At 41.1% G+C, this 15,197-nt stretch overlaps 1 protein-coding gene across 1 annotated transcript in view; it reads left to right on the top strand.

Moving 5' to 3' along the window:
- TMEM132B (transmembrane protein 132B) overlaps positions 1-12,820 on the top strand; it is a gene marked incomplete at both ends in the record, with an annotated part of 254,308 nt that extends 241,488 nt beyond the window's left edge. Inside the window, 4 exons of the mRNA XM_082324682.1 lie at positions 296-501; positions 8,518-8,791; positions 10,191-10,382; positions 11,666-12,820. Coding sequence (XP_082180808.1) covers positions 296-501; positions 8,518-8,791; positions 10,191-10,382; positions 11,666-12,820 — 1,827 coding nt within the window. The remainder of the gene's footprint in view (positions 1-295; positions 502-8,517; positions 8,792-10,190; positions 10,383-11,665) is intronic.
- Positions 12,821-15,197: the final 2,377 nt, after the last annotated feature.

Below are 15,197 nucleotides of genomic sequence, written 5' to 3'. Positions count from 1 at the left end.
TGCACATGGAGTTTGATTCATGAAGAGTTTAATTCGCCTCGTATAAAAGATTCACAGAGGTTATATAACATCATTAAATTATTTTTGCTGTTTGAGTAGTATCCATTGAGGAAAGCAGAACTGTTTCCCTGGGGTCCATTTATCACTGTTTGCTACTAATTAGAAAACTGAAAATACAATATGCATGACTCACATTATCAGTGTTGTCTTTGGACTGATGTATCATTCCTCGTGCTTTCTCAGGAACTTTTATTCATTTCCTAATTAATCTTTTTTCTTTTTTTTTTTTTTAAAGGTTTCTGACAGATGTGACTCCATCTTCGTTAACGGCAAGGAAATGAAAAGCAAAGTGGATACTATTGTTAACTTCACTTACCAGCATTTTACCACCCAATTAGAAGTGACGGTCTGGGTTCCACGGCTCCCGCTGCAGATAGAGATCTCTGATACAGAGCTTAGCCAGATCAAAGGCTGGAGGATACCCGTCACCTCCAATAAAAGGTACGCTTACAGCATCGGCACAGTGCAGATACATGCCCAGGGCCCCTGATTTTAGAACACAACAAATTTTTAGAGTATTTCTCAGAATCTAAACTCCCCTGTTTAAAATCAGCTTTACAGTCTGTCTTCGCCTTCATTATAACATCCAACAATAATGTCAGTAGGCTACATTTTGTCCTGATCTATATAGTTTAAAAGTCAGTGGCTTTGCCTGGAGCATTAATCAATTCCCGACAATCTCAGAAAATCGTATCATACACTCCGATGTGCAAATCTGAGGAAAAGAACCTGGCCCTTAAATTTCTGTCTACAGTGCTAAATAAAATAGGGCCAGGGAGAGAGTCGGGTCACTGGGCACTGGCAGGGAGGTTGGACTAGATGATCTTTAAAGGTCCCTTCCACCCCAAACCATTCTATGATTCTGTGACTTCGGATGATTAGTCAGTCTTTGTACAGATGCACTCTACAGCAGACCTGGCTGGAGCATTATTTAGTAGATCTGAATTAGGCAAAAAAACCACTTACGCTCCTATTGAAGACTATATTCTGATGAACAGATTCTGCCAGGACAGATGTGGATGGGAAAAAAAAGGAAGGGAGGGGGGCAGAGATTTTGAGCTCTGTTTGGTCCATCCCCACTGAAAGACCAATTGCAGAATAACCATCATTTGGACAATTAGCAAGATTAAGAACTTCCAGGAACACGGCTATATCGGTGGATTTCAGGCTAAGTTGAAAAACACTACTGGAGAACAAGGCGTGACACCAGCTCAAATTTACAATACAGTGAAAAAGCATTTCTGGCAGCAGTAACTGTAGTGCTAAACACTGTGGCAGTTCTAGCTAAAGCACTCGATTTGCCCAGGAGAACGTCTCGGCTATTCAAGAGCCTTAAAGAGCCCAGACAGACAGCAGTGGAGTAGAATTATCTAACATTTTACGAGGGCATAAAACTAAGGGTAATAGGACGCAATTTACAGGATACCCAGATAATGAGCTGCAAAGAAGGGGACTGACTTACCTCTGGGCTATGTGGACATTTTTTCTGGCTGTGACAGAAGGAGGAGCTGGCACACGAGAAATTTGTGTGTTTCCTTCAGTGATAAAGGCAAAGTTGCCATTTGGGGAAGGAAGAGATATGCTAGGTGATGAATGAACCTAACGCACAGCGGCTGCTTAAAGTTTCACTTAACTTACCTTCTTCTGTCTGTAACATGCCTAGTGCTGTTAACACTCCCTTAGGCGCAGCTCCTACTAAAACCAGTGGGGATTTTGCTGAGTAAATGGCTGCAGGATTAGGCTGTTGGTGTTTATTATAGGAGTAAGCGTTCAGCAGCAAGCTGAGTGAGTTAGACATTCAACTGTGGTTAACGGTCATGGACATTCTGACTTTAAACCCATTATACACAGTGCTGGAAATTTACCCCCTGGTGTCTAGTTCTGATTTATTTGGCCAGCTGAAATAAAGATAATGGTCTGAGAGTCTGCTGTGTTTGCAAGCTGGCAAGCAGCGCGAGTTTGCTGCTGCTCAGATTGCATCTGAACTGCTGGCACATCTTCAGCAAGCATTTTCCGTGAAGGGTGGAAGAGAAAGTACGGACACTGTATCATTCCCCAGAACTGCAGCTGGTAGTTTATGACATTGTGTGTCAGCAGTCCCTGCCCGTGTGAACGGGAAAGGGTTCAACTAGAAATAAATTATCTCTTGTTTTATGGAACAGTCATGTGGATTTTTTTTTTAACTTTGGGGGGGTATTCTAAATCAATAGGCAATCTAGGACTAGCATTAGTTGTGCTCACTCTGACATTTACTTTGTACATAGGGTTTTTACATTTCCTTTATTTTTAGATTGGATGGGTTTTACCTGAGATTTAGTGGCTTTTCCTTTTGGTTTGTTGTTGGGGTTTTTTGGTTTTTTTTTGGTTTTTTTTTTATTTATTTTTCTCTTTAATTTTTAATCTGCTTATACCTCCATCTCCTTCATAGCTACATGTTTCCCAATATCCTAAACATGGGGGAGTTTTTATGATGAGTTTTTAAATGGTGACCTGAAGCACACAAGACATTTGGACTACAGTCAGGAGCTGCAGGTTGGTTTCCTGAATCCTCATTCAGTGATATAGCCAGAAGGCCACTTTCGCTTATTCTGAACAGTGGTTCAGCCTGTGATTGCTTGCGGTGCCCTCCCGGTATGTATAATACAGTGTGAGTGCAGTGCAGTGAGAAGGCTGTCTTGTGTGACACCTGAGAATAGGTTTGAAAGAGAGAGGAGAGTGCTTTGATCTTTAAAAGAACAAAATCCAAGCATTTCCCAGCAGGTGTGGGAGCCATAGCATTGTATGGCTTCAACTTCATTTTCATGTAAGAGCCAGTATTTGCAGTTTCCATGAGGTTTTTGATACCTATCCTTAAAAGAAACTAATTTGAAAAGAAGAGGGCATCTAACTCTTGGATTCTTTTGAAAGTCCCTGCCAACAGGCTTAGGCAGTCTTAAATTTAGGTTCAGTCGCACGTGGCCCACAGGTCAACTGAAACTATGTCACTGTCCTCAGGTTTAGTCATGGAAGGATCGTAATGAGTCGTCTTCATTCCTCACTTCACCACAGACAAAACAATTTTCTGCTCTCCTCCTGTCCACTAGGGTTGGTATCTTCACACCACTCCCTTGTCTCCTCAGCAAGAACTAAGCATTGCTAGAAAGCAATTCATCAACATACAGAAGGTAAAATTTTGAGCATTTCTTATAGGGATTGTGCAGAGACACTTCAGCAACCTCCAAACATTCCTGCATCTCCTCTGGCTCCCCCGCTGCCTCGTTCCCACATGCTCAGCGTGGCTGTGCTGGTTCAGTTGTCTGAGGGGCCAAGCCAGATGGCAAGATATAACTGGGTTTACAATAATCTTTTAAATGTTTTTATTGGTGCTGTCGACAAAAGAAATGCTTGTGAAACTACTGCCTCAGCATGGCTGTTCTTCATCTGAATATATCTGCTTCTATTTCAGACCTGAAAAAGTGTTTATGTGCCCCAAATCACATCTGTTCTTTCCAGTGATGTTTGTTGATCTAATAAAATGTTTTGCTTCTCTCTATAAACCCTGTCATGTTTGTAATTGTAAAATACATGTGATTACAGACATGTTTGCCTACCTAACTTCTTGAGTAATTTCCACAAAGCAATGAAAAAGACCGGGTCTTTACAAAAATTGCACGAATGGCACATGCCTGGCTCAGTTTGAACTGTGTTGGTTTTCACCTGAACTGCTGTAGGAGCGGGAATTTGCTAGAGGAAGAGAAAGAAAAACCAGGCTGCTTTTATGCCAGAAACTGGAAAAAAAACCAGTCTCCCCTATGTAAGAGCAGTAATACAGTTAACCAGATCAGTCTGTAAATACATGGCAAACCTTTACAATTATCCAGAGGAGAACTTGATCTATGGTGTGTGCTGCTGCAGATGGGAAGAGCCTCCCTTTCCAGATGAAAGCCAGCTCCATGGATCAGCACGTGACTAACACGTGAACTAGCACGGGCTAACAGAAACTCTGCTCCTGCAATGGGCTGCAGAAAAGCCCACAATCTCAGCAAACGGAAGGTGTATATTTAAATTAAAGTCAAATATTAGAGGGTAGAAGAGGTCCAGGCAGACTCTGCTGGTCTAACAAGTACGTTTATTTTGATTCCTCATGCATCTGCAAAATAATTAACCACCTTCTTGACGTTCCTGCACTAGCTCTACGCACATACATTTACATGGGATGCGTGGCTTCAACTTGCATTAATAGGAATTGCATGGCTAAAGTCTCACAGAACTAGCTGGAAATTTAGTCTAAGGAAATATTTGCAACTGGGACAGCACATTGTTTCCGTGAGGCCCCCGGGGAGGCAGACACCACACAGTATGACGCCAGCATATGCTTCAGTGTCAGGCACAGAGTTTACTGGACTTCACCGGCATCTGGCCCTACTGAACAACAGCTGATGAAGCCATTCCTACGTCCTGGTGACTGCAAACCTCTGAGAAACCTACAAAACCGAGTCCAGCCAGACGCGGTATTGCTTATGAATGGCGGTCTGCTGAACTAATGGGTAATTAGGTGGTAGCTCTACTTTGGTCTGGTCTAGTACTAGAGACAAAGGCAGGAAAGTGAGCCTAAGTTAAATGAAGGAAAAAGTAAACTGCTTTAGTTAAACCTCTGTGTGAGTGCTGCCACTCAGAAATAAAGCAAATTAAGGAAAACTGGATTGAAACATTCCATTTGTGAATAATAACACTCGCACAAAGCTTGAACACGCTGTAAATTCACTCCTTTAGTTAAATGACTTTAATGTCCAATGGAGATAAGACCATAGAGATCTTTGTTAGCAGCTAGACTGTATTTTCAAGATCTGTAAAGGTACCAAATTGCATTTCTTCTTGAACTGTGAGTGGAGCTGTGTGCAACTTATTTCTGTAGCTGCCACTAAATCAACTTCTAGTTGCTCGTATTTTGTATCTGAAATAGATTTTTTTTCAATTAGGGGTGTTGCAAATGTTTTTTAAACACATGACTTTTTAATGAGTATTTCAAATTCAAAACCAGCAAAACTGATTTCTTCAGGGTTTTTTTTAACAGAAAATTAGCATCTGGACCAAGAACTTGATGCCTGGTTTGAGAGTGGTACAAATTAAGAGAGACATACTCAAACTGCTCACAGACAGCGTCTGTAATATAAAGTTGACAGATCACTGATTAGATCAGTGCTAGCAGGCACCCTTGTAACAGGGCTGCAGTTTTAACTCCGCTCTCTGGCAAAGGCTTTCTCTGTGTGAAATGTAAATTAAATGTAATTCTGGCAACCTTGGTTCACTCCAGAAAAGCAAAAAATCTTCCAAGCAAGTTTGCAAAGGAGCAAGAAATAGGGTAAGAAGGGTTCTGAGAGATACCCAGAGCTAACCTCAGAGATGACCAAGGGGAAAAAAAGCACAATATGCAGCAATAGCTTATATGCATGAGGACGTGTCTTAAAAAGAAAATGAGCTCACTGCTTAATGAAGGATTTTAAGCCTACTGAAAACACTGTAACAAGAAGTTTAAGACTCTAAAGGGAACTATGCAATTCAATGATCTCAAACATTTTGTTGGGCCCATGGAGTCAAAACACTGAAATGCTCTGACTTACTGAGTCATGGATTTGTGGCTTTGAAGTGGAAATGAATATCATTCGTTTTTAAAAAAAGTAAGAACTTTAGTTGGTACCTGGTAAAAGCGGACTTGCAAAGCTTGTACTCAAAATGCAAACACCTCTCCTTTTCCTTTGCACTGAGGTAAGGAAGTGCCTTGCCCATCCCATGGCTTAGAGATGCTTTTCTGATGTTCCACATTTGCATGCAATAGAAACCATGTATTCCTAAGGAGTATACAGATATAAACACCTATAAATGGTTTTGTAACAAAATGGAGCCCTTACCTTTGTTTGTTAGAGATTCTACAAGGAAAGAGTTGGATTTGAATCATCTTTTTTTGGCCGGTAGTACTGGCTGCCCACGCAGTCTTAAGCCTGGTAATAAGGGCAGGAGTGCTCCCTCTGCGCCCTTGCGCAACACTCCTCGTCTCTGGCCATGCTTCCCACATCGCGGAGCTGTATGGGACGGGGGCTGAAAACTTCTTTCTCTCAAAGTTGTTTTGAAAATATTTCTTCTTGAACAGTCCAGTAGTCTAAAGTTTTAAACAGTGAAAGCAGAAATAAATAAGTGCAGAAATCAATACGAATAACAGTAACACATGGGATCTGAGTAAAACATCTGGTTGTGTAACAGAAACAGAAAACGGAGTTCTGTAAAAAAATCACGTCAGCGTGAATGTTGAACATGGGAACATTTTTCTTCAAGCCACAGAACACTGGTTCTCTGTCTCTTTTCCCATAAGAAAACTGGTTCCCACTGGTTCTGTGGCTCTTTTCCCCAAAATCCTGTAAGTACTTCTTACCTGAATAGCTCCTGCGCGTTCTTCTCCAGTTCTGCACAGGTGCTGATGGTGCTGTCTGTATTACTAAACGAGCATCAAATGCCAACATCTCAAGAGCTAAACCGGGTTTTCCCAAAGTCTGAGACTATTCAGAGCTGGTTTATAGTTTAGATGAGCTGAAGAGGGTCAGAATACAGGAATAAATTGGAAGTGGGAACGTTAAGGACTTCATAAACTCTTTCATAGCACTATAAAGCCACAGGCAATCTGAACAGGCACGGGCCACGTAAGCTCTACGAATACCCCCCTTCTGGTACTTTCCTTGTGGCTGTTTTGCTGACTGGCTGGCTTCAGCTCATAGTCCAGATCGACACTTGGGCGGGGAAGGAGAGAACAATTCAAAATTTCCCTGCAATACCCAGCCAGTCTAATTCTGTAAGACTAATTTCTTTGTGTAATGTAAATCCTATTTTAGGATCCTGTTTATTTCTTAACAATTCAGTGGTTATTCAATGATGTTTCATTCAGCAACTAATGATGGACACTGTTGTTTACAAACCCAAAAAGGCTGTACCAAATACCATTTACTTGAGGCTGAATATATATATTCAGCTAACAGTTGATGCATTGAAAATGTATTTCCAGTGTATTAGATTCTGTAACACCAGGACTTTCTATCATTTTGAAGAGCATAAGGGCTTTTCTTAGCTACGTTTTCAGCTTACTGTTTGCCAACTTTGTCATAGAACAATTTACAACAAAAGCAATTCTGTTTTATAATAGTTTTTCATAGCTGGTATTTCAAAGGAGAAGATAAAGGAAGACAGTAAACACAAAACGACTTCCCAAAATACTGTGAAAAATAAGAGGCTTACCCCGTATTTCCCACCCTTGCGATAGAAGTGGCTTCAGGCTCAATAAATAAATAAAGGAGGAAGGCAAATTATTTCTAAGCAATGAATTCCACAGCATGGGGGCATAATGAGTAAAAGTGTGACCACCTGGTGCTTAAGACCTGACTCAAAAGAGGTAAGAGACTCCGTGTGTTTGTCCCAAGGAATAAACAATAGCAAAAAAAAAAAAAAAAAAAAAAAAAAAAAGGATTGATGGGAAACTGGGTTTTAAACCAGACAAAATCCTGTGAGGTGTGACAGCACTGCCATCATGTACAAATCACTGTGATGCCTCATATAAGGTTTACGGAAAGCTGTTACATTGTCACAGGTTATATTTTGCAAGGGGGACAGATAGTTAGAAAATGTTAAATAAAGCGTGTCTAATGCTGCAGTTGTTTCTCTGGGGTGAGCGACAGTCTCAACAGTCTGGCATGGTGTTTGTACATCTGAGTAACTGATGTCCTGAGTGGTAACTTAAGTGCCTAATCTGGCTTTTTGGAAGCCCCACGTGGTCGTTACATGACTAAACATACCTGACGCTTGCATGACCTGTATGAGATTGAAGGTGAAATCATGGTGTATTTCTCAAATGCAGAGGGCTTAATGAACCTACGCGATAGAGATGTGGGATGAAGGTGGGGCGGCATTACCTAAGCAGGGAATCCCAAATGTGTTAGAATAGTTCTGAAGAGATGAGCAAAGTGACACAAATGTTACGGGCAAAGGTGGAGGAAAGGATGCTAAAACATCTTCTCCCATCCCTGCGGAGCTGCTACAGGGGTTTGTTCCAGAACTGCCCTCTCATAAACATTTCATGCTGCTTTCCTTAGCCCTCCGCAAGGTTTGACTGCCACTTGGAGACACGGTGAACAGGCAGTGGTTCCACTGAGATCTCAGCAATGGCAGACATATTTTCAAGTTGCTGGGAGGTCCCACTCAAACAAAGAATTCACTAACAGACGCGATGGTAGCTTTTAAATTGTACAGCACAAAAAATCCGTACAAGCATCCCACCCAGATTTAGTAACCTATACATCCAGAATGTGGCTTCCTGTTTCTCACACAGTAGCAGATGACGATAACATTAATCTAATTGAAAATACCACGCAGGTAAAGCTCTGCAGTGTTGTAGGGAGATCGTGGCAATGCAGATAACAAACCTGGATCTATTTACAGGCCTACCCGTGACAGTGAGGACGAAGAGGATGATGAGAAAAAAGGAAAAGGTTGTACCCTCCAGTATCAGCATGCCATGGTGCGAGTCCTCACACAGTTTGTAGCTGAATCCTCTGAGTTTGGAGGCCACTTGACCTATATGCTAGGCTCTGAGTGGCAGTTTGACATCACTGACCTTGTGACTGATTTCATGAAGGTAGAAGAACCCAAGATTGCTAAGCTTCAAGATGGCCGAGTTCTGGTTGGTCGTGAGCACGGCATCACCACGGTCCAGGTACAGCCTAAGATGTATCTGCGGCTTCCGTAGAGAGAGTTCTGGATGCGCACACACAAGAGCTAGTCAGCTTATAAAATTAATTGCTCTCAGAAAAAAACAAGCTGAAAAAAAATTTGATGCTAAACATAAAAGGAAGTTTGAATAGGTTTGCATTTTTGCTATTTGCCACTTCCATAAAATACCTTTAGGTGAAACTTCTGAAGGGATTTATCCATGTTAATGTGACTAGCAACACAGTGAGATTTTCTGAACAGTTACATGATGCACACAACTACCTTCTTTTCTTTTAAGTGGGACCTTGTGAACCTGTTAGGAAATTTTACCCAAGATCTCCATGCGTCTTTATATGCTTAAACGTCTTTGAAAAATTAGTCCCTTTATGTTCACAAAGTGAAACATAAAAAATGAACACAAAACTAATCACCCGAAATCTTTCAGTGTTCATGTGCACCACCTGTCTCTCTCTCTCGAACTTCATGCATATTTCTTAATCAAAATACAGGAATACAAGCACTGGGGCTCTTCTCGTTAACTGCGAACATCCGTAATGTTCCAGTCGCAGTAAGTTTCCTTTGTAGTCAGCACAAAGGAACAGGTACTTTTAGGGCTCAGCTCCTTTCAGCCTAAAACAAACATCACAAAGAGGCCAAGGGATTTCTACCCTTAAAATGTCTCTCTCGCTCCAGTGACTGTAAAAGAGCAGAAGGCAGTAGCGCCGATGCGGGTAGCTACCCTGTAGATTTCTCATGGTAGTTCAGACAAATCGCACCTCCAATATTTTGGGCTTGAACCAGCTGTTTCTGGCATCAGTAGAAAGATGACTGTCTCCTTCTGAGCAGGTTAGAAACAAGGTCTTGGAGCAAACTGACAGGACTATTTTGGCATTGAAAAATGCGGACAGGCACCCAGTGGGATTTTCAAAGTCCTTTTACAAATCTCACCCTCCTTTCATTCAGGTCCTCTGTCCCTACAAAGGCAGCAGGCCAGGTTCCTATCAGCCAGGCTTTGCACACTTATTTATTCCCTCATTGAGTTTCAGCGTTAATCAGTGTCTTACACTATGTCGTGTGCTATACCGCAATCATAGGAGGTTTTATAGACCACACAAAAATGACTTTTTTTTGAAAAAAAAAATCCATTTAATTTAATCTATATTCCATTGTTGAGATGAAGCTGCAATTTTGAAGTGATTGGTTGTTTTATTAAATTATTTTTGTAAATGAAGTAGTTTAGCAGCAAATGAGTGTAATGTCTTGGGGGAAACATCAATTATAGCTTATACGTGGATGTGACAAACCCAAGATTAATCTGAAGTGTTATGCCGATTAGAGTCTAATCTTGCTTTACAACACAGTTAGTTGCTGTTTTATGCAAGGCGTTTGCTTTCTCTTTCAAGGTTCTGTCACCTCTTTCCGATTCGATCTTGGCAGAGAAGACAGTGATAGTTCTGGATGACCGCGTAACCATTACAGATCTAGGAGTACAACTAGTTTCAGGCTTGTCCCTCTCCTTACAAATCAGCAAAGGAAGTAAGAGAGCTATTGTTTCTACCACCTCTGCATATGATATCCTTCATACTCCGAAACAGGTATGATCCAAAATAGTTTATAGAATTAATTTATTTGTTTACTGTGCTTTGTCAGAAGCTAGGGGAAAGCTACTTGCGGTAAATTTTAGACAGCACACGTAATGTACGACTTTGTGAAAAGCCATGACTTCACATAGTAAAGGCTGTTCATCTTACTGACCAGCTCCTACAGGTGCAAACACCCATACAGAACGACCATTACGCTCTTCAGAACTAGTCTGGAGCCCTGCGCAGCACGGGGAGAGTGATGGACATGTCTGTGCATGCATAATGCTGCAGAAAGCACCCACCTGCCACGCAAGACACATTTTCTATGGGAAAACATGGCTTAGCTCTGTAAGCAGAGGTAGAAGCCCCATGCCTTAACAGTCTCAGAAAGTCAGTTCAGCCAAAAGGACCTTTTGGCTGCGTGTATGGAAGTTTTCATGACCTGCATTGCTGAAATCTGATGAGTGTGTCCTTACTTTGAACCATATAATCTGAGGAATTAAATAGCTTTCGATGAGACCACAGAATAATTTACGTATATCTTTTTTATTGTACTTATTATAGAATTGAGACTCTATATCACTAGAGAAAGTGGAACTATCTTTTTAGCACTAGCAGTTTGCAGTAACAAGACAAATTGTTTTGGTCAAAACATCCTTAAAAAATGGTGGTTTTGTGTGAGTGTTTCTATAGTTTCCAGAAAGGACTACAGTCACTTTTGTCTATTTCACATGATCTTGTATATTTGAAAGCATGACAGAAAATTTAAACTATTACATCGAGATGTGTTCTTAGCCTCGTTTGTTCCAATGGGCTGAACGGGATCACCATTCCGACACGTAACGGCTCTGCACGTTGTAGTAAATGCGGCATTAGAACTGCAGTTACAGAAATTCCCCGTTATAGGTCCTTTATAGAACTAACTAAACAGGACTTTGGAAGTAGGATTATTTTCATCATGGGGCCCTGGCATTCAAGAGAGGCTTCTCACTTCAAACTCAAAAAAAAGACTTGTCGATTTTTTTTTGTCAGCACCTTTTAGTAAATTTAGATGACCACGTCTTTGATAGTTCCTGAAGATGAGATAAATGCCTAAGTGGACTAGAGAACACAAATCTGCAAGAAGAAAATGAGAAGCCGAGTAGACATTTTGATTTTCTTTTTTAAGAGACAAAATAAGACAAAGTTAAACTCTGTATTTATTTTGCCAATGTCAACCAAATGTAAACAACTGAATGTCTGATATGTGCTCTCCTGCCCTTCACACATTTTTTTCTCCTCCTCTCTCCCCCCAGGAAGCCATAGTCAGTGCTTGGATCTTGTTCAGTGATGGGTCAGTGACACCGTTAGATATCTATGACTCCAAGGACTTCTCCATCACCATCACTTCACTGGATGAGATGGTAGTGTCTGCACACCAAAACCTTCAGTCCAAATGGCCTGGGGTAGTGGCGGAAGGGGATGGGCAAGGACCTTTGATTAAAATTGAAATGGTCATCAGTGAGCCATGTCAGAAGACAAAGCGGAAGAGCATTCTGGCTGTTGGGAAAGGAAGTGTCAAAGTGAAGTTTGGTCAAAAAGATTCTGACCAAAAAGGAAGCACTAATGACATTGATGATGTGGATAGAGATTTTAAAAGCCATGCAAGCAACTCTATAGAGAAACCTGCAGAACAAGAGAGGACAGCACAAGAATGGTCCAAAAACCTTGAGGACATGTCCAGTCATGAGGACAATGCAAACAAAAGCACAACTTTCATCTCTCCCGTTGATCAGGAGTCCCTGGAGGATGGCCAGCTCCAAAATAGCCCGACTGCCTTCACAGGTTTCCCTACACAAGTAGAAATACCAGGAGAAAACAACCCCAGTGATCTCACATTGACTTCAAGAGGATTAACAGATCTGGAGATTGGCATGTATGCCCTGCTGTGTGTTTTCTGCTTAGCAATCTTGGTCTTTTTGATTAACTGTGTGGCATTTGCTTGGAAGTACAGGCATAAAAGGTTTGCTGTGAGTGAGCAAGGCAACATCCCCCATTCCCATGATTGGGTCTGGCTTGGAAATGAGGTTGAACTGCTGGAAAACCCAGTTGACATTTCGCTCCCGTCAGAGGAGTGCACTACCATGATTGACAGAGGAATGCAGTTTGAAGAAAGCAACTTTCTCCTTAATGGGAGTTCTCAGAAGACTCTTCATAATCATATCCTCAGATCTTCTGAGTACCTTTGTGAAAAAGAAGTTAAAAGTGAACCTATAAATCCTTCTGGGCCAAAGCAGAAGCGAGTAAAGTTCACTTCATATACAACGATACTGCCGGAGGATGGAGGCCCCTACACCAACTCAATTCTATTTGACAGTGATGATAATATTAAATGGGTATGCCAAGATATGAATCTTGGTGATTCCAAGGAACTTAGGGACTATATGGAAAGACTGCAAGACAATATGTAAAACTACTTTCTTATGTTTGTAATCACCTTTATGCCTTCTGTTTATGGATGGTGGAGCAGTCAGTCCAGTCAGCAATAGGAACAAGACAGTCCAACCTTGGAGTGACCGAGATGATAACCTGGTATCACTGAGCAGGTGCAAGAGGCTGGCTGAGTTAAACCTGTTTCACCACAAACCAGGATGTGCCCCTAAAACAGCTACCTGTAGGTGTTGGAGGTGTCACACATGATGGCTGTTTTTGTATACTGCCTGGTACTAGCAAAATGCTAATACAACTACGCTCAGACTCAGAGGAGACTTCATCTGTTTGTCATCTCTCATGATAAATGGTAAATCAGAAAAGAAAGGGATATTTGTTTGCATTGATTTTTCTAGTCGTCGTCCTTTGTAAAGCACAGTGGACATTTCTTGCTTACAGCCTGAAATGAGGCTTACATTAAAAGGGATCTGAATGAATCTAATTTTATTGCCTATGTGCAATGCAGCCAAGTAGTCTTACTATTTTTTACAGATATAAAAACCCCCATGTGGTTAATTTCTTTTCCTATTGTTTATGAATTTTATTTGACTTAGGGAACATTAAATATTTTCTTTGAAGGGTTTTTTTTCGGTTGTACCAAAGTGTAGTACAGTAATATTTATAATGATTTAAGTTTTATTCATCTGCATCAGCCCCTAGAGATACCCTCTTCATCACTGATTATCTTTCTCCTTTCCGTATGGGTATATGGGTCGTTAGTATTTGAAACATAGAAGGGTATTAGAACTCTTACTGGGAAAGGGTTGAATCTTCTTACAGGGAACTGTAAATACAATAATAAACCCTGGAAAATAAAAACCAAGGAGTAGCCCTGGGTTTACTTTTGTCATTGCTAACATGAAAAAGTAACCTGCAACAAAACAGCACATACTTCAAAGGGAAATGCTTGGCTGGAACAGCAGCTCGGTTGACAATACATCTTATTATCAGAATGAGAAAGTCACATGTGGTATTGAAATGCAGAGGATAGGAAGGAAATTTCGTAGCAAAGAAGCAAAGGCTTGGAGTCAGTGTTACTCTGTACTAATTAACACATTGATGGTAGAGTTTAGCAGGAAAAAGAAGCCCATGCTTAACGGCTGATGCCCCAGACCTTGTCTAAAACGTCTCTGACCATAAGGCCGTGAAAGAGAAAAACTGTACACCGTGTTTCATTAAGAAAGGAAGAAGGAAAGAAAAGACACACTGGGCACATTATAAAGTGACTATTCCCCATTTTAACAAGGAAAACATGCTGGAGATCGAAAGCTGCCATTTCATATACATTACATGTATTTTTTACTGAAGGATGACTGAAATAAGTTGAAAATTACAGTTAGAAAAAACCTGAATCTACATAATACTTAACAAAACCAATAAAGCACATGTTCTTGTGATGGACCCTGTGCAATAAACACAAGATCTAAACTGAATTTTATAATTCAGTTCTGATATTAGAACAGAGCAGACAACCTTAACGATGGGAAATTACGCATTTAAATCCTAATCCAGAACTGGGAACATGTTTAATATAACTGCTGCTAAATACGAGAATTTCAATGGTGAGACTACAAAGTAAGGACACCAGGCTTATATAAGTGATTAGAGACTTATGTTTGCTGGCAGTGAACTGCATAGTGAGGGGATGGCATCTGTTATAATCTAATTTTAAGTAGATAAAATAACAGACCACAGAGATGCTTCTGTTTCATAAGGGATGCAGCACTTGTGCATCAAATGAAATCTTGGGTGGTTTAACAAATGTTCTCTCCTCTTTAAATGATCCAGACCACGTAAGGAAATATTAATTCCTACTATGATCCTTATTACTAACGACATGAAAATCCCTTTTTAGAATTGGACATCTCTTCCCAACATGTTATTTTGTATTTGGCCCAAACATAAACCAAGCGTCTTGTTTGCACAAGAGTAAATGAGTATAAATCAACCACAAATAAATTTAGCCTTGAAATCAGAGGAGACAACCTGCTGATGGTAGTTGCAGAGGGCAACCCCGCAGCTGTTTTCATGAACGCATATCCACCAGTTTACCAGTGGAGCTATGATCTCCCAGCAGCGTACAGGACGCCACGACCCATTTCTTCACAGTGGCCCCAGTTCTGCTAAGTACACCAGCAGATGCTGAACTCCATCCCTGCTCAGTGCCACAGAAGCGCAGCCAGTGCCGGGGACTTACGGTTGTGCTTAGCTGCTCTTCTCACTCATTAATAGGAAATGGAAGGCAACAGCTTGCCTGACTGGTTCCGGAATTTCCCTTCAAGGGCTATGGCTTGAAAGACGGGGGATCCCCGAGTTAGGGTGCCTCTCTACTGCCGCACTGTTGCGTCCCTGAACCCA

This window comes from Platalea leucorodia (genome assembly GCF_965183815.1).
Source record: "Platalea leucorodia genome assembly, chromosome: 12".
NCBI classification, from domain to species: domain Eukaryota; kingdom Metazoa; phylum Chordata; class Aves; order Pelecaniformes; family Threskiornithidae; genus Platalea; species Platalea leucorodia.
This window is presented reverse-complemented; position numbering and strand designations above follow the sequence as displayed.